This window comes from Podarcis raffonei, chromosome 2, assembly GCF_027172205.1.
Source record: "Podarcis raffonei isolate rPodRaf1 chromosome 2, rPodRaf1.pri, whole genome shotgun sequence".
NCBI lineage: Eukaryota > Metazoa > Chordata > Lepidosauria > Squamata > Lacertidae > Podarcis > Podarcis raffonei.
The window spans coordinates 495,745-515,414 of NC_070603.1; the positions used below are offsets into that span (position 1 = coordinate 495,745).

General features: G+C 40.2%; 1 protein-coding gene across 10 annotated transcripts in view; it reads right to left on the reverse strand.

The window, feature by feature from the left end:
• SLC27A1 (solute carrier family 27 member 1) overlaps positions 1 to 19,670 on the reverse strand; it is a 51,472-nt gene that overhangs the window by 30,044 nt on the left and 1,758 nt on the right. For 5 of the 10 annotated variants that reach the window (XM_053368809.1, XM_053368818.1, XM_053368826.1 and 2 more), the window contains exons 2-5: positions 13,764 to 13,931; positions 2,066 to 2,460; positions 535 to 696; positions 206 to 238 (exon numbers count right to left, since the gene is read on the reverse strand). In XM_053368809.1, coding sequence (XP_053224784.1) covers positions 206 to 238; positions 535 to 696; positions 2,066 to 2,460; positions 13,764 to 13,930 — 757 coding nt within the window. In that variant the 5' untranslated portion in view covers position 13,931. Of the gene's footprint in view, positions 1 to 205; positions 239 to 534; positions 697 to 1,899; positions 2,044 to 2,065; positions 2,461 to 13,763; positions 13,932 to 19,670 lie in introns of those variants that run through there. The other 5 variants (XM_053368867.1, XM_053368858.1, XM_053368800.1 and 2 more) reach the window with 4 other exon arrangements.

Genomic DNA, 19,670 nt, shown 5'->3' on the forward strand with positions numbered 1-19,670 from the left:
CCTCCCAGCATATGTCAAAGCAATAAACAACTATTTTACTTTTAAAAGATAACTGAAGGCAGCCCTCTTTAGGGAAGTTTTTAATGTCTGATGCTGTACTGTTTTTAACACTCGACTGGGAGCCGCCCCAAGTGGCTGGGGAAACTCAGCCAGATGGGCAGGGTATAAATAATAAATCATCATCATCATCATCATTATCATCTACCTTGGCAAACTACTTGTCTCCGAGACAGCTGTTCTGAAAAAAACAGAACAGAACAATAAGCAGAAGGGCTTCTGTGCCAGTAAAAGTGACCTGTGGTGGCCCACAGCCCAGTTTGCAAGATGCAGTTATGCTCGTTTGACCCAGCAAACAGCCCTGAGGTTATAAGCTTTCAATTTCCATGCCTTCCTGAAACTAGGACAGGTGCTGGCTGAGACATCTAGTAACATGATGAAAGGTCCCGTGAATCAGTGTCTGTCAGACGCTCCTGCTGGACTATGCAGGATAACCTGATTCATTAGGGAAAGGCGTGTGGTTGTATGGAAACATACCATCTAATCCTTTGGCTGGAACCTGAGCTGTAGGAGATGTTGATGCCTTAGCCAGAAGAGGGTCCAGGTGTTTGGTGCCTGGAGGAACCAATTCAGTTTTGAAGTCTCCAGAGCAGAACTTGACCATATTTTTCCCCAATGTCCCATTCACTTCAGATATTGCTGCAAAACATAGTCAGCCTTACAAGAAGCTCAAAACAGTAGGTACCCAAGGGCAAAGAGTTTTCAGAATCTAATTTTGAGAAGATGCCAAACTACAGCTTGTGGGAATTCTGTTTATGTCAAAAGAACAATAAACCCAAATGTAAATTTTCATGCCATGCTTACAATAATGATATTCAAATTATGCTAATTGCATGCAAGAAAAGATGCAGGCTTGCCTTCCCAACAGCAATTCCTTGGAACCACACCTAGCATGTTCTTGCTACCATTATCTAGGAATGGCACACACACACACACCTACTCCCTGCAACAAAGGCCACAGGCACACAAACCCACCTGCTGCAGATATACAGAAGATATACTAAAGTATTTGTATCCTGCCATTTGCACTAGAGATCTTTCTACTAATGCTGATGGGGGGTCTTTTAAAATTGCTACTTTCTGCAGCTTTTAAAGTGTAAAACCTCCCAAAACAATTTGCAGCATTCATAAACAATATAGCATCAATAAAGATTGATACAATACAACAGAAGAGCATTTTAAGAGCCCAATAAATGCATCAGTCAAACTAAACAACCTGTAAAAAGATTGGAAAGATATCAGAGATGGGACTAGGTGAGATTCCCTGAGGGGTGAAATCCAAAGACAAGGAACCACAACCAAAAATGCCTTTTTACAGGCATATTGCCTCATATGATGTAGGGACAACAGTAGAGATTCTTCTGGTGAGGATCTTAAAACCTAAACAGGCTTGTGTGGAAAGTTTTTGAGGTATCCTTTATATAAGCCATTTTATTCTAATAGTGTTTCTATATATGTACTGTTCTGGTTGTACACTGCCCTGTGTGTTTTAATGAATGGTGCATAGAAAATGTCAACATAATTAAAATATTAATGAATATAGTTGTGCTCCTCCTAGCAGAAGACTGAAGCTAAATGTCCATTTTGGGGGCCAGGTGGGTGATGGGTATGAAGTGGAGGATTAGGGTCTGAGAAGCCCCTTGACACCAATCTACCGTTCTGCCTCTACTTCCAGACCACACTGGCTTCTGCACAGTACACACAGAGGAGAGAGCAAGAGAAACCTGCTCCCACTTCTGGCACCAAGGAAATGATGGACATGTTAGCACTGCCTTGACATGACCCATTCCGTAACAGATCAACCAATTCAACCTTGGCAAATATTACTAAGAGCCAAATTACCACTGTGCAATTGAAGATCTTCAGTTGGACACCGGAGGAAGTGAGCAGCTTTCAAGTATTTCCTCCAGAGAAATCAATCTTCTCCCCCTCCTCACAAAACAAAAGTGTAGTTCCTCTGAGTAAAACAAGAAGTGCTTAAGGAGCAGCAAACCAAATGGAATCCCACCTGTTGACAGCTCTCCGCCAAAGATGATGGCTTTTGCCCCTGATGTTTTCACACAGTAAGTCAGAGAATCAAGACGCAAGTTGAAGTTGATGAGGGCTGCCTCGATGCCCACTTTGGCCATCCCTAGCCAGAAGCCTACAAACTCAGGTCGACTCTCCATAAAGATGGCAATGACATCACCAACTCGAAAGCCTTGCTGGTAGAAGAAGTTGGCCACAGCATTAGAATATTCATCCAGGTGCCGGAAAGTCCATTTCTCATCAGTAGCTTCATAGATAAAGGCCACTTTTTCTGGATGTCGGCGGACCACATCCTGGAATATCTTGGGGACATTGCTCTTGGCTTTCCGGTGCCAGTACAATTTATATTTAACCTGTATGAGCACTGACAGCCCCCTGCAACAAGGAAAATCTAGTTACAATAGCACTTAACACAATGCTCCCTGCTCAGAGGGAAAGGCAGCAATATACCAGAGTATCGTCTTGTCCAGATACTCATTCTTCAAGATACAGACTTCACTGATATTAACTTCATTTAAGGAGCTACTTATATTGTGCCTGACCCACAGTCAATTCCATGCCGAAATTACTTCATACAAAATAAATAAATAAATAAAATTTCTGCATCTAAGCAATCTAAATTCTACACCCAGCTAAGTATGCATTCACCCTCCTTACTTTGAGAACTTAATAATACAAGTTTGTTTTCACTATTTTGCACATTTTAGACTTTAATAGGCCTGTGGAGAGGGAGAGGCGAAGAGCTAGTCAGAGCATACAAACTTTCCCAACCAGTGAAAAATGTAGTCACACACCTCTCTGGCTTCTTGAGATTTCATCAAGTGTCATCCACGCATCTTCAATCACATCTTCAGTCATAAGGGCTAGAAATTTGTTTTTGTTTTTAAAAAGCCAGTATTTTTGAGGAAGCTGACTTTTATGTCCAATATCACGTTCTGGACTTGTTCTGCCCTCAGCTGCAGCATACAGACATAAATATCCTCAGTTCATCTAACCAAGTATATTTATGTCTTGACAGCTACTGGCACTTGATGCTTCAAAGGAAGCAACAATTTAAACTACTGTACTAGGAACTTGTGCCACAATCTACCCTCAATTAACAATTCCCAACACTCAAGATTTTCAAAGGCTGAACCCTTAGATATTATAGCTCCTGGTATCTTAGCTTATAAGCACCAATGGTTCAAAATTCTCTGCATGAAACAGAGTCTGTTGTCAATGCAGAAAGGCATTTGTCTATTGCAGGGATGCCCAAATGGTCGACCGCAATCGACAGGTCGATCTCCAGTTGATAGCAGTCGATCGCCGGCTCAATTTCCTCCGCGGGGGAAAAAGAACATCCAGCCCCGCCCCCTCTCTCTGTCCTTCATTTGCGCACAATTGCAAAAACAGAAGACGGAGTTTTTGCTGGCCGGTTTATTGTTTGGTTAGTGATTTATGGCATGCCCCCCCCCCCCACAAAAACAGAAGAGATTTTGGTTTCCCACCTAAAAAAAGCTCACCAACTTTGGGTCTCTCCCCCCCCCCCATGGGTAGATCACTGCCAGTTTTTTATTCTGGGAGTAGATCGCAGTCTCTTGGGAGTTGGACGTCCCTGTATTGAAATTAAAATCTGGTTCTAGCCAAAGTTGAGGAGGGGCACTCTACAAACCAAAAATGTTTGTATGTTGAATGTTAAGTATTTCTTACACAAGTACATACAAATAAAGTTGGTTTGTTTGTTTTTTCATTCACTGTGAGATAATGTATAGCTGCCTCTTTGCTGCTTCCTGTTTAACTCACATTTTGGAGTACTAAGAAGCAATGGTCTATGGTATCCCACCCTGCCTATTTAATGCCAAGTGTTACGTGGGAGATTTGGGAAACTCAGGAAAAAAATTCTACAACAACATCTTCCAGATAAATTGTTTCAAGTTTGGTTATCTTACTGTGAATTGTTTTAATGAAGTGTTGCATTTGGAGGTTAGGGGTTTAAAACAAAAGACTTCTAGTTCTGTGATAGCTGGGAATGTTTTTTATACCTTCGAATGGTTATACACCATAAGAGTTCAGAAGGTAACAATCTCCAGCTAATGGGAAGGAACAGAGAGCATTTGGAGCCAATATGTAGTTTTGAATTTGAAAAAAAAAAATATTTTGAGCTGTCAGGAGTGTCAACTTGCATAAAACATTGGGGAGGGGGGCCAAGTATGCCCTGCCCCATATATCTGATCACAAGACGCAGTGCACCCACACCATTTGAATGGCAATGCCCATCAACTTTGGGTGGGCCTGGCTGCCTTAAATATTTTAGGGAGGGCTAAAGAGTCCTCAGTCCCCGGGAGCTGGCTTTGCAATTTAAATGCTGTATTTTCAGGTTCAATTTGTGTCTGAAAGCAACAAGGAGCAAGCAAAATTAACTCGTTTGTAGAAGGGCTCTTAAAGATGACTCAAAGCAAGTTATATTGCATACACCCCATCCAGTCAAGGTTATGAGACATTAAGAATTATATTGACAAAAATTGGATAAAAGATGAACACCACCACTAGCAGCACAACCTTAGGGATATTTGCTTAGGAGTAAACCAACAGAGTTTAAAAGTAAGTATGAATAGGATTGTATTTTAAGACTGCTGCACAATGCATGCTTAATCAGAAGGTAACCCCTCCAAATTCAATGAAGCTCACTGCTTCATAATTGTACTCAGGACTGCTGTGTTAATTATCTGCTATCCTGACTTTTAGTCTATACCAGACACTGAAAGCAACTTTTTGGTGTGGGTAACTGACCTTTCTGGTTTTTTGGATAATTTAAAACATCTTCCATTGTACAGTGGTACCTTGGTTCTCGAACTTAATCCGCTTCAGGAGTCTGTTCGACTCCCGAAATAGTCTGAAAACTAAGGTGCGGCTTCCAATTGGCTGCAGGAGCTTCCTGCACTCAAGAGGAAGCTGCATCGGACATCCAGTATCCGAAAAACGTTCGCAAACTGGAACACTTACTTCCGGGTTTGCGGTCTTTGGGAGCCGATTTGTTCAACAACTAAGCCGTTTGAGAACCAAGGTACCACTGCAATGGACAATTATGATCAATTTTGAAGTAGGAATTCCTTTTAGACTCATCAGGAAGTTAATAAAAAGTGCCACAGCATCAAGACATGACTAACAGGGCTGCACTAAACACATTCTGTACCCAAAATGTCATTTGCTGTTGATCTAAGGAAGACTGCCCAGAGGATTAGACCGCCAATACAAATCAATACCATTAAAAAAAAAATCCTACACATCCCTCCTGAGTGAAGCAGGAGCCTTGAGGGACTGGGGAGAAGAGAGACTGGTTTAGTAATAGGCTGTTGGCATTTCACCAAACGAGGCTTGCCTGTCACAATGACCCTGCCCTCAGCTCTGCCAGGAAAGAAACAGAAGAGTCTTTGCAAGCTTTAGCTGCACTTTCCACATTCTTAAGGGGGCTTTATTCTCTCCTGTTATTTCTCACTTGCCATACAATGAGAGGAAGCAGAGATCCAGAGGACACTGAAAACCCCTGTAAGAAGTGAAGCAATCTTTGAGAATGCAGCAGCCCTAAATCCATTGACAACACAGGAATCTCAAGGATATATAATCTTGAAGAAAATAGATGTCAATTTCAATTACAGAGCAAGGCACACAGGAGAGCAGTATGGATCTAACACACAGTTTATATCTTCAACCAAGGAAGCTCATCTATGGTTGTTTAGATGATTCTTCTTGTTTCTGCCACTCTTGTGATTCTTTTGTACAGTGGTACCTCGGGTTACAGACGCTTCAGGTTACAGACTCCGCTAACCCAGAAATAGTACCTCGGGTTAAGAACTTTACTTCAGGATGAGAACAGAAATCGTGCAGCAGTGGCGCGGCAGCAGCAGGAGGCCCCAGTAGCCAAAGTGGTACCTCAGGTTAAGAACAGTTTCAGGTTAAGAACTGGGTTAAGTTCTTAACCCAAGGTACAACTGTATTTGTTCTTTTATATGGTTGCATTGGTGGTTTTTCATTTATATTATAGTACCCCACCCTGCAGTGGCGAGCAGATTGAAAATATTTTGAATAATAATAAAACAAAGATCAATAAACCCATATATACACATAAACTCCACACAGAATTCATGTTAATTTCTAGGTGTAAGTTATTTCCAAGTAGGAATTTGAATTTGGCTTTAAAATTATTTCCCCTTTCAAACTTTTAATTTATCTAATTTGTCTAATTTATCTAATTTGTCTAAAGATTTCAGACCTGCAAGGAAAGGAATTTTTAAAATACATCTGCTGACTTTAAAACTTGGGAACGGACTGCCTATGATAGAGAAGCCGATCAGAGGGAACTGTCAAATGGAGAATGGAGATAAAAGTTTGATTTAGCTCTGCAAAGGATACAGTAGCTGGGAAAGGAAAGTAACATTTTGGGACTAAAAATTTGATACTAAGAAACTGGGACTTTATTAGAACATTATTGGTCACAAAGTTGCAATAAGAAGCTGGATTTGAGACCCCTAGTGGCAACTACGTTGCAAAGACATTCTAGACTACAAGTATTGTTGTGGGAAAATTTTTACCCTACCAAAACAAATTCTTCAAGTGTGTGACTGACCTTGGGAGTGTATGTGAGTGTTATGGCAGATAAAGCAGAGTTGACACAGGAGAAAACTACCAGGTCCGGAAGACAATACAAAGTAGACACTACTAGAAGGCCTTCAACAGGGGGTGTAGTGGGCACAGCAGGAGCTGTTGCCCCACAGGCAAAATTAAAGGTTATGTCAACTGATGAACTGTTGGCCCAAGCATTGGGTAAAATTGATGCATCTTTGGAGAAATTGGCAAACAGAGTCGAAGAGACAAATAAACAAGTAGCAGAGGCTTGTGCAAAAATTGAAGCGAACACCGCAAGCATTAATTTGAATACCTCAAGTATCAATGAACTAGGGAAAAAGGTGAACTCTAATACGCAGTCTATTGAAAAATTATTGGAAGAATCGGCGTCAACCAGAAAACTGGCTGAAGAAGCCAAGGAAATTGCAACTGCTGCCCAGGAACAGATCCCACCGGTACATAAGAAATTTGAAGAGTATGATTTGATGCTGTCGATGATAGACCTTGAAAGAAAAGCGAGAAACTTAAGAATAAGAGGCGTGCCAGAAAGTGAGAAAGATAATTTGGCAGAATTTCTTACAAAAGAATTGACACAATTTTGGCAAAAGGACCTGGGGGAGGAAGAATTCACTATTGTGAGTGCTTTCAGACTTGGAAGAAGACAAGGAAAGAACAAAGCAAGAGACTGTCTGATAATTTTGAAAACTAAGGAAGAAAGAGACAAGATACTGAACTTACATTATCAAAGAACCTTGGAAATCGGGGACACTTATGTGGAAATCTTCAAAGATATACCTAAATATATCTTGGAGGTAAGGGCCCACTACAGAGACTTGGTTGCCTTGCTGAGGAAAAACAGAATAATTTTCAGGTGGGAATTCCCCCAAGGCCTATCTTTTAAATATAGAGGAAAGAAAATAAGAATAAGGACAGTGAACGACAAGGACAAGTTTTTGAAAGACCACGAAGAGGACCTGCAGAAGGAAGTGGACTCTGCTGAGGACGTATTGATGCCAGGACAAGGACTTTTGGAGATTGCAAATTTGATATCTGGACGTTCCGGCCCAAGGAGAGACAAGCCACCGACAGAAGAAGAACAACAACTTGGTGCAGTAGGAGGGAAAACTAATTAACCAATCATGTCTCTGCAACTTTTAAGCTGGAATTGTAATGGACTGAACTCCCCTAGAAAGAGAAAAGAGATCTTTCATATATTAAAGAAAGAACATTTGGACTTGATTTGTTTACAAGAGACTCATGTTATGAGGCTACACAGGAAAATATTGGTTAATAAAAGATTAGGGCAAGAATTTATTTCGTCTGATAAAGTTAAAAAAAGAGGAGTGGTGATTTACGCTAAGGAGAAATTTTCACCGAAATTTATCCTCAAAGATGAACAAGGAAGATATTTGGCTATTGAAATTCAGTTCCAAGGGGAGAAATTTTTGATAGTAGGTGTGTATGCACCAAATGAGGGGAAGTCGGAATTTTTCAAGAAGCTGCATGAGACTTTGATGGACTTTATGGACTATAATATAATTTTGATGGGGGACATGAATGGAGTTGTATCCACCAATATGGACAAGGCCCAAAAACAGGTAGTTACCAAAGATGGTAGACTACCAAAAACTTTTTTTTGAAATGACTGATAACATGGACTTGATCGATATTTGGAGAACTAAGAACCCCTTGGAGAGAGAAGGAACATTCTTCTCTGAAGCCAAGATGACATGGACCAGAATTGACCAAATTTGGATTACTAGAGGAATGGCTCCAAAGATAAAAAAAGTGGAAATCTGCCCCAAAACATGCTCCGACCATAACGCTGTAAAGATGGAGATGAAGTCAACAACAACCGGTACCTTCAGATGGAGGATGAATGACACCCTATTTAGAGATGAAGAAGTATACAACAAGGCCCAAAAGACTTTAAAAGACTATTTTGAATTAAATTTGCCAACAAGTGTGGAAAAAAGAGTAATCTGGGATGCAAGTAAAGAGGGTTTCTGATACAACAGAATGCATTAAAAAAGAGAAGGCAAAATGAGAAAAAAGATAAAATTTTGGAGAAAATTAAAGAAGGTGAGAAAAAATTGAGAGCCAAGCCGAAGTCACAAGAGATTCTGAGAGAAATAAAGATTTACCAAACACAATATATGGACTTGATGAATCAGGAAATAGAATGGAAAATTAAACAAATGAGACAGAAGACATTTGAATCGGCGGATAAATGTGGGAAATTATTGCCATGGCAATTGAAAAAAAGACAAAAATTAAATACAATTACAAATTTGGAAGTAGAAGGAAAAGACATAAACAATCCAAATGAGATAAGAAATTGTTTCCAGAAGTATTTTAAGCAATTATACGCACAAGGGCCACAGAATGAAAGGGACATTGATGGATTTTTGAAAACAAATGGATTACAAAAAATTTCACAGGAAAGTAAAGCATTGTTGAACTGTAAAATAACAGATCAGGAGATAGAAGGTGCCATCTTAAATATGCAATTGGGCAAATCTCCGGGACCGGATGGACTGACTTCCAGATACTATAGATCCTTGAAGGATTGGATAGTACAACCTCTGAAGGAAGTCTGCAATGAGATTTTGGAAGGGAAAAGGGCACCAGAATCGTGGAAAGAGGCCTACATTACACTTATACCGAAAACAGAGACTGAAAAGACTCAACTTAAAAACTACCGTCCCATATCCTTATTAAATGTGGATTACAAAATTTTTGCTGACATTTTGGCCAAGAGATTGAAAAGAGTATTGATTGAAGAGATACATAAGGACCAAGCGGGCTTTCTGCCGGGAAGACACATATCTGACAATTTGAGGAATGTAATTGACATCTTGGAAAAGCTAGATGTGGATATAAATACTAAAGCTGTTTTGATATTTGTGGACGCGGAGAAAGCCTTCGACAACATTTCTTGGAGTTTTATGAAAAAGAATTTACAGGGTATGGGGGTAGGCCAAGGTTTTGAAAATGGTATAGGTGCAATATATTCTGAACAAAAGGCCAAATTAATTGTAAATAATGTGGTTACGGAACAATTTAAGATTGAAAAAGGGACACGACAAGGATGCCCAATTTCCCCTTTACTTTTTATATCGGTCCTGGAGGTTTTGCTGAATATGATTAGAAGGGACCGGTTGGTTAAAGGTATACAGGTCGGAGTTAAACAGTATAAATTGAGAGCATTTGCAGATGATCTAGTTTTGACGTTACAGGAGCCAGAATCTAGTACTAAAAGAGTCTTAGAATTAATTCAAGAATTTGGTCAGGTGGCAGGATTTAAATTGAACAAGACCAAAACTAAGGTTTTAGAGAAAAATATGACATTGTTTGAAAAAGAGAAATTTCAGAATGAAACAGGTCTGTCTGTGGTGAGGAAGGTGAAATATCTGGGGATTAACATGACATCTAAAAATGGGAACTTATTTAAAAACAATTATGAGAAATGCTGGTCAGAAGTGAAAAAAGATCTCGAAATATGGTCAAATTTGAAGCTTTCCTTGATGGGTCGAATAGCAGCCATAAAGATGAATGTATTGCCTAAAATGTTGTTTTTGTTTCAAACATTACAAATTGTGGACAAGATGGAATGTTTTAAGAAGTGGCAGAAAGATATTTCTAAATTTGTCTGGCAGGGCAAGAAGCCTAGGATAAAATATAAGATTTTAACTGATGCAAAAGAAAGGGGTGGCTTCGCCCTGCCAGACTTCAGACTGTATTATGAGTCAGCAGCATTCTGCTGGTTGAAAGACTGGCTGCTTCTTGAAAACATGGACATTTTGGATTTAGAAGGTTTTAACAATGTCTTTGGATGGCATGCATATTTGTGGTATGACAAGGTTAAAGCTCACAAAGCATTTAAAAATCATATTGTTAGGAGATCTTTGTTTAATGTTTGGATTAGATATAAGGATTTATTGGAAAACAAAACCCCAAGGTGGTTGTCACCAATGGAAGCGAAAGCTCAGAAAAAACTCAATATGGAGGCCAGTTGGCCAAAATATTGGGAAATTTTGGAGCAAGAAGGAGATAGACTGAAACTGCAGAGTTTTGAGAAATTAAAAAACAAAGTCCGAGACTGGTTACATTATTTTCAGATAAGGGAGGCATACAATTTGGACAGGAAAATTGGCTTCCAGGTGGAAAAATCTAAATTAGAAACAGAAGTGCTAGAACCTAAAACTAAAATCATGTCAAAAATGTATAACTTGCTGCTGAAATGGAATACACAGGATGAAACGGTTAAGTCAGCTATGATTAAATGGGCACAAGATCTTGGACATAACATCATGTTTGCTGACTGGGAACAGTTATGGACCACAGGTATGAAATTTATGGCATGTAATGCCTTAAGAGAGAATATTATGAAAATGATATACACGTGGTACATAACCCCAGTCAAGCTCGCAAAAATATATCACTTGCCCGATAATAAATGCTGGAAATGTAAGGATGTTGAAGGTACATTCTTTCACCTTTGGTGGACGTGCCCAAAGATTAAGGCCTTCTGGGAAATGATTTATAATGAAATGAAAAAGGTACTTAAGTATACCTTCCTGAAAAAACCAGAGGCTTTCCTCTTGGGCATAGTCGGCCAATTGGTGCCAAAGAAGGACAGAACTTTTTTTATGTATGCTACAACGGCAGCAAGAATACTTATAGCAAAGCACTGGAAGACTCAAGATCTACCCACTCTGGAAGAATGGCAGATGAAGTTGATTGACTGTATGGGACTGGCAGAAATGACCGGCAGAATCCGCGACCAGGGAGAAAAGGCAGCAGAAGAAGATTGGAAGAAATTCAAGGATTATCTACAGAAATATTATAAAATTAATGAAATTTGAAAAGATGTTGGTTTGAACTTTGGTGGTCTCTAGCTGTTATGATAAAGATAATGGGGATTATAAACGTTTATGTTATTAAATTCAAAAAAAAAAAGAGTTGAATGGAAAATAAGGTTTTATTTTAAAAGGAATGTTAAGAGATTAGGATTTGCTGAATTAATAAGATGAATTAGAGAACAAGAAGGGGAGGTATGAGGAAGTCAATGAAACATGTGAATGAAAAACTGTTACTGAAACTGAATTGTTTTTTATATTTTTCTTTTTCTTTTTGTGTTTATATAAAATTGGAAAATCTAATAAATATTCATTTAAAAAAAAAATAATTTATCTAATTTGGATTCTGAAGCATACAAATGAGATTTATCTCCTTTTATTATCACAACAATAGCATGATGTACATTGGACCAAGAATTAGTACCTGGCCCATGGATGTAGCCAAGGGGGAGCTGCCCCCCTCCCCAGATCAAGTAAAGCAATATAAATACTTAACTTACTGATCAATCACATTGGCTCTGCCCCCCTTTCAAAAGTCCTGCGCCCCAACAAAGATCCTGGCTACGCCGATGACCGGGCCCCAAGCTTCATGGGTGAATAGAATTTCTCAACATTTCTCATTATGTGTAGTTTCAGAATTCTTCACATTAACACCATTTATGGTTTTGAGCAGACAAATAGGTAACAAAACTTTAAGCAACCTTCTCTCCCACCTGCTACCCACCACAAATTAGTTCTCCCTTCAAGGTCGCAGCCTCCTGTGGAGCATTTCCTTTCAAAATGGAATCAGAAAAATGATTTTCACAATGTTTAGTTCAGCCCCAAATCTACCTCTAACCACTCAGTTACAACAGCTGAGGAATGGAATTTTATCAATAATATTTTATCTGCTTTTAACTGTGTATTTCCATATCAACAGCTTAGAGTCTTAGGAAGTGAGAGCTGTCTCTTTCAGATGTACAGTGGTACCTCGGGTTACATACGCTTCAGGTTACAGACTCCAATGACCCAGAAATAGTACCTCGGGTTAAGAACTTTGCTTCAGGATGAGAACAGAAATCGCGCGGCGGCAGCAGGAGGCCCCATTAGCTAAAGTGGTGCTTCAGGTTAAGAACAGTTTCAGGTTAAGAACAGACCTCCGGAACAAACCAAGTTCTTAACCCGAGGTACCACTGTATACGAATGGTATGGTACTTTGCTTCTGAAGCAATCTAGCAAATGCTTCACACACTGTTTCATTTCACAGTAAGAGTATTTCCATTCATGTGGGTGACCCGTTCAACGTAGCTTTGTCCCCAGATAAACTAACCTTGGGTCGCTTTCCTCATAAGTACTGTACACAAGACTGAATAAACAGAAGATTTAGAATGTTGTACCTTGATCATCTTTGGATTTATCAGCAGCAATAAATCCAATTTAGCACAAGTTCCACTTCCACTAAAGTCCTTAGCACACTGAGCCAAATACAGGTCTATCGGGTGTGAGAACACCTTTATTATTTATGGCACAAGTGGCAAACCCTTTTCAGCCTGAGGGCCACACTGAGCGTCAGCCACCTGTCCAAGCAGCATTGGGCATGGACAAAGGATATGTGTGCGTACAGGCTCACTACAAATACAGCCAGTAGTAGCTAGCATGGCTGAGGCTGCATTGCTCTTCCACCTCTCCAACATCGTGTGTCACTGCTGATACCAAAAGGGAGAGAGCGGAAAAGACAAGGCAGCATGGAACTCAACATGGTTTTTGGCTCAGCAACACAGCTAATCTAATGCCCTGTGCAGAGCTTCCTGTGACTGCATCCAGCACAACACAACACAGGCAGCACACATGCACTCGCTACACAAGCACATTCACAACACACAGTTTTTTCACCATGTAACCACAAAGTACACTCATCCTTTTCTCTCATTCTCCACACTCATGTGCACACGCAGCATTGCCAACCCTCACCACCCCAGTGCTGGGATGAGAGTGTCTGGAAATGTTGTGTTTTATACTCTTAAAGATCAGGCTCCAATCTTTGTTCTATGGTGCTCAGTGCAAAGATCAGAAAGAAAAACCCTCTATGTGCACTTTTGTTTAATTTCCTGATCAGAGGGCTGGTGAGCCACTTCTCAAGGCATGAGGGGCCAGATCTGTGCCACAAGTTGGCCACCCCTGATTGATGTAAACAACAAACGAGCACATTACGATGCAAGAGGAAGTTGTACTTACAGGAGATCTCTCAAGGCTGTTTTAAAGATGATCCGGAGAAATGTCCAGCCACCAGTGCCAATGTAAATCCCCAGAGCAACTGCAATACTCCATGACCAGGCCAAGCCAAAAAAACGCATCAGGCCAAGAGAACCAAGTGAGGCAGTGCAAACGCCAATCATACGCATTCTAGAGAAAGAGATAGGCTGCAGTGTTAACCACTAAGTTCATTTGTTTTGCATCAACATTTTATTAAGTATGCAGTTGAGCAGTGTTAGAAACTCAAGATATATAAGCTAGACGCCAAATGGCTCCTTAAACCAGGATTAGCCAGGGGTCATTCCACGTCGGTTCAACATGGTCATGCCACCCACTTTCTCGGATTTTGATGAAACTTGGTGTACACCCTTCCCTTATGGCTGAAAGAAACCCCCTTAATTCCCCCCCCCATCTCAAACGGTTTTAATTTTATAGCACTTCAAAATTTCGTGAAATCTGTGTTTCTGTCCCTCTTGAGATCCTCGGCCTTGTGTGCATTTTATTGTTTTTCTCCATAACCAATGATCAGATCTCTTTGAATTTTTACACAGAGATCAATAACATGATGAGGATTTCAGGAAAAAATATACCAGCACTCAAAAGATCTTATAAATGCCTTTAAAAAATGTATAAATGTAGCTTTTCTGGTGGAAAAACTAGGTTTAGGAAACCTAAATTTTCAGCGTTAGGGCACGATGCAATCAAAAGTTTTTGATGGCGAAAATTATTGCAAAGTCATGCTCTTTCTCAACAAAGAATAAAATTTATGGTTCTCTTATGTCTTGTAACAAAACTTTACATTTTTGGGACATCGTGGGGGGGGGGGAATGGCTGCTGGGTACAACTTTCCTACAATCCATAGCTGTAAAAGAAAAAAATAATGAAACAAAGTTCATCTTAAAATCTAAAATAATATTGGCGATTACAGGGTTGTTGTTGTTTTTTCAAAAGTGCAGACTTGTTTTCAGTTTTGGGGTATTTAAAACTATGAAAATTGGCTATGCTATATCATGAAATCAATCTAAAAAAAAATCGGTCAGAAACTTTAAATGCTGACATGTAAGGAAATAAGACCTAGCAAGAAAAAGATTAAAAGTATGTAAAATTATGCATTATATTCAATTATGAGTACATCAAACCATTTTTTTTTTAGATTGCCACTGAACACTGCCTGGAAACTTTCTCTGATCCCGTATGTAGCACCTCTCAAAAGACTATAATGTTTCCTAGGTACAATTCAAGGTGCTGGGCTTGACTGAGAAACCTTGAAGACAAGGGAGATTGCCTCCTTCTCTTGTGAACGCCAAGATCAACAAATGGGTATTTAACAATGCCATCCACACACTATGTTCTGATGCAAGTAATGAACAGAAAGGCTGTCCGTTAACTGAAGCACAAGCCTGAGTATCATTCCAAAAAGTTACAAATACTCATTTCATTTTTTTACTTGGTGAAGGCTACGGTAGCCAAGGTGAGAACTTTCACACTGAATATACTTAAATCCATTTTTAGTCCTGAGTCTTCAAGCTTGGAGAAAGAACACATTTTATGAACGAGTGAATGAAAGCTTAATGAAGGATTTGAAACAGGATGAGCAAGTAAGTTACTTGGCGAATAGAAAGGAGCAACTTGTTCCAGAAGTAGGGAACGGCATGCTAGAAGGGTACAAAGACAGGAGTGGCAAAAGGGAACAAAGGAGAATCAGTGTTGTTTTTGCTACAAAGCTGCACACTCCAACACTTTCATTTAGCTGATTTTCTGTCTTGCACACTGTCTTGCAACACACACTCCTTTGACTAGACTCAAATACAATCCCATCATAACATAGTTAGCAACAGTCTGTCAGGGTGCAGGGTGCAAATGCTGCTTATGCACCAAGAAAACTGCATTATTTACCTAGTTAAATGACATAAAAAGTAAAAACAAAATCACCATGATAGGCAAGGAACATTATTTAGATAAGATAAAAGATTGTATCTCCTAAAGTCAGGAGCTAGATCCCAAGGCCTGTGAGGACACTTACTTGCTTGTCGTTAGTTACAATTTTCAACCTAATAATAAATATACTGCGTGTCAGTTGTGCACATTTATAATCTGTACCTGAAAATATAATCTTCCTAGGGTTCCTTCTTTAAGTACAGCTTCCTCAATGTGTTTTATACTAGGATCATGTGTTTGATACAGTCATGGATTCAGTTTAAAAAGATAACAGTTGTAGTCCTTGTTTTAGCCTGTTTCTATTAAATTCAGATTTCACTTTTTTTTCTTTTCTTTTAAAACAATCTTACATTAACTAAATAGCAATAATAATAATAATAATAATAATAATAATAATAAAAAATCTGGCTTCAAAAAACAACATCAATCATTCATCCCATTTCAGCTTCAAAATAAAATGCAACTCCCTAGCATTTTAGGGTAGATGAAATAGCAGCACTACTTACAGAGAGGATGACTAATGCCATATAGAGAATTTCAAAGACAGAGACTGGATCTTCTAACAAATCCAACTCTGATCAAAGCATCTGTTTGACATTTAAAGCCCTAACCAGATTTCAGCTCCTGCGTACTTGAAGGATTGCCTCTGCCATGGACTCTGATATCATCAGTGTCTATGGTGAGAGCATGATTACAGCTCACAAACACATGTTCATTGAGATTGGTGGGTATTTTGATATTTTCTACTGTTTAGACTGATTTTAATTTGGCAGAGCAATCCAAGCAATGGGGAAGCAAACTGATTCACGCCCACCAGCCATATGCTGGGACCACCTTTTCCTGGTTCCTGAAATTCATTCTGATTGTGCAGAAGAACTAATACAATTCTACAGGACATGTTGCTAGTGTGTGAAAACAGTCAAGACCCAAGGATTCCCAGGCATGCACCTCCAGATGGTGGAGATGTCAGGCACCCTCCTGGTGCCCAGGCATCTTCACTTGATTGCAGGTGGCCGATAGGCAAGTGCAAAATTTACCTGATGAATTTTCATCGCTGCTTATATAACAATCAGGGTGTACTTTAGTTCAAACAGAAGGGTAATTGGGTAATTTTAGACTCTGGACTTGACTGTCTTCCAATATCATGTCCAGCCTTTTTAGATGGTAGTGTGTATTATGTGCTTTGTTTACTTCAAAAAGTGATAAAGCTACTCCTGCTGTTTCAAGGTCCTTCTGCTCATTCTGCTAAGTAGGGCCAGAAACTTCTGCCCCAAGATACAGTCATACCTCGGGTTGAATGTGCTTCAGGTTGAGTGCTTTCGGGTTGCGCTCCGCGGCAACCCGGAAGTAATGGAGCACGTTACTTCTGGGTTTCACCACTCGCGCATGTGCAAATGCTCAAAATGACATCACACGCATGCGCGGAAGCGGCAAAACACGACCCATGCACGCGCAGACATGCCGCCGCATCTTACGTTCTGTTCAGGATGCGAACGGGGCTCCGGAACAGATCCCGTTCGCATCCTGAGGTACCACTGTACTGATAACTTGGACACGGAATACCATCCCGTTTTAACCAAACCGTTTTAACCTTAGCTTCCACTGTACATTTTTTAAAAGATGTTTCTAGTCTTGAAAGGTGGGGTGGTGAAACACTGCTGTGGAGTGCCACTGCAGCTTACAAGGACAGGGTCAGGCAGGAACAAGGAAAGGGCTGCAGGAATGCATGGGCAGGGCCAATCTTGCACTCTTGTCATTGCACCCATAAGCACTGACCTCACCTCACCTCTGCCCTGCCCCACCCTCCTGGTAAGCTGCAGCTACACCAGTCAGTGTCAAGAGGACAACTCAGTAGCACCCTCCCACCACACCGGCTGCTCCCGTCAAAACTGCAGTGGGCACTATATGCAGAATAGTTACATGCAAGACTCTTAAAACTCAAGGGCACAAGGCAGTCTTCCAATGGTTAGGAAACAAGGTTTTACTATCCCAAAAGGGTTCCCAGTGTTTTCTCGCATAGTTGCTATTCCTTCTTGCATCAACAATAAAATATAATATTCCCTTTCTTCTCTGGAATTCCACTTCTTGCCAAATTCTTTTAAAATTCCAGTCTTAGAAGCAAAAACTCACTACACCAATTTACAGTATTCAGGAAATGCAATTCATTCTGCAACTATAAAAGTTGTGTGTATCTGCTTTCTTGTTGCCCTGATCCCACAGAGAACTGTCACCACCATGCTCGAAGTTCAGCAGCAACCAGTGAATTCATGAATGGCATCTTGAAGCAGGTAACGCGTAACATTTTCTGTTGTAAGTCTCCTTATTCATTCATATATTTTTCTCCCCCTTGTTTCCAATTCCACAATGAGAGTATTGCTGAGTGCCACAAGGAAAGGTGTAACTTGGTTTTGCCCCCTGGATTTGGGGAGAATCTCCTGAACTACTCTAAGATCAAAGTCTTTCTGAGGAACAGAACCAGCCCCTTGAACTACTTCTAAAACAGCTACACCTATAGTTAAGATGTAAAAAGCCCTACCTTGGACCATTTGCCATCCTCTCTGTCCAAAGTAAGGACTAAAATGTCTGTGTTATCCTTACACAAAAGATCATCAGATCATTAAGCCTTTCCTCCTCCTGGATTGTGGATGACACCAGGATGACATCCTGCAAGCCAGTTTGCCAGCTCTTGGGATTCAAGAACTGCCTTTCCCTTCTTTTCACATCTGTGGTATGTTAACTCCCAAACCAAGTTTTCAGAAGCATGCCCCTACTCACAATCCAGGCTTTTTCTTTGAGAGTCTTGAAGGGGATGATGCCCTAAGGCATGTATGAAGTAGGACTAGAAGAGTGTGAGGAAGAGACTTCATGGCTTCATTTAAACGGCTGTCCAGGCACTTCTGGCAGCAGCCTCTGGCACACCTCAGTCCACCTCAGCTCTTATAGCTCTGCTAAGGATCTTCTTGACCCACTCAGTGAAATCAGGGTGCACTGAGGTCCCTCCAACCACCCTTACATTAGGGTTGGGGGTTTAAGGGAGTAAAACAACTCTACAAAGAAGTTCAATGTTTCATATATTTGATCCCTACAATTCATTCTACAAGCAGAATTTTTCTTGGCACTTTTTTTTTGGGGGGGGGTGTATACTGTACATACAGCCCTACACAGAGTTAATAAGGTTGTGCTTTGTACAGTCACTAGTCAAGAAGTCAATGTAATGTAGCAGCCAGATAGTTGGACACAGGCAGGGAAAACCCAAGATCATACTCCTCTGTAGTCATGAAGCTATGAGTGATACAGGGCCAGTCACAAACTCTTGACCCGGTTTATGTCATAGGGCTGTTACAAGGATAAAATAAGATAACCCCTATACACACCACGCTGAGCTCTTTATAGAAGGGGCAGGATAAAAATATAACACACAGGCCTATTGCTGTCAATAATCACACATGCCCTATTCATCTGGGTTGGTAAATCCATGTATTATTTCCTATTCCTCAATTTGGCAATCCATGTTTGATCTTTATTATATTAGAGTCTGACCACACTGGCTTCTGTATTCAAAGTTAATAATCAGTCTCCCACAGAGACTGGAATAAAATATTTAATTCCATGTACAAAAACTTCAACTTTAGAAACTAAATTTTAAGTGCCCTGTCAGAAAATTAACAATTCTGTGCAAAGAGAGATTAATTGGTAATAGGTTCAGATATACTTCTTCACGTAATGCACAGAAGAGGGTGGCATGAAAGCAAACACCAATAACAATGCCTGTTTCAGCTGGGCTGCCCCTTTCCCCCATAGGGCCACTTCATTTCTAGATAGAAGTTTATTTCATAGAATTGTAGAACTGGAAGGGACCACAAGGCTCATCTAAATCCAACCTCCTGCAGTGCAAGAATCTTTCACACAATGTGAGGCTCAACACTGTGACTATGGGGTTAAGAATCTCTT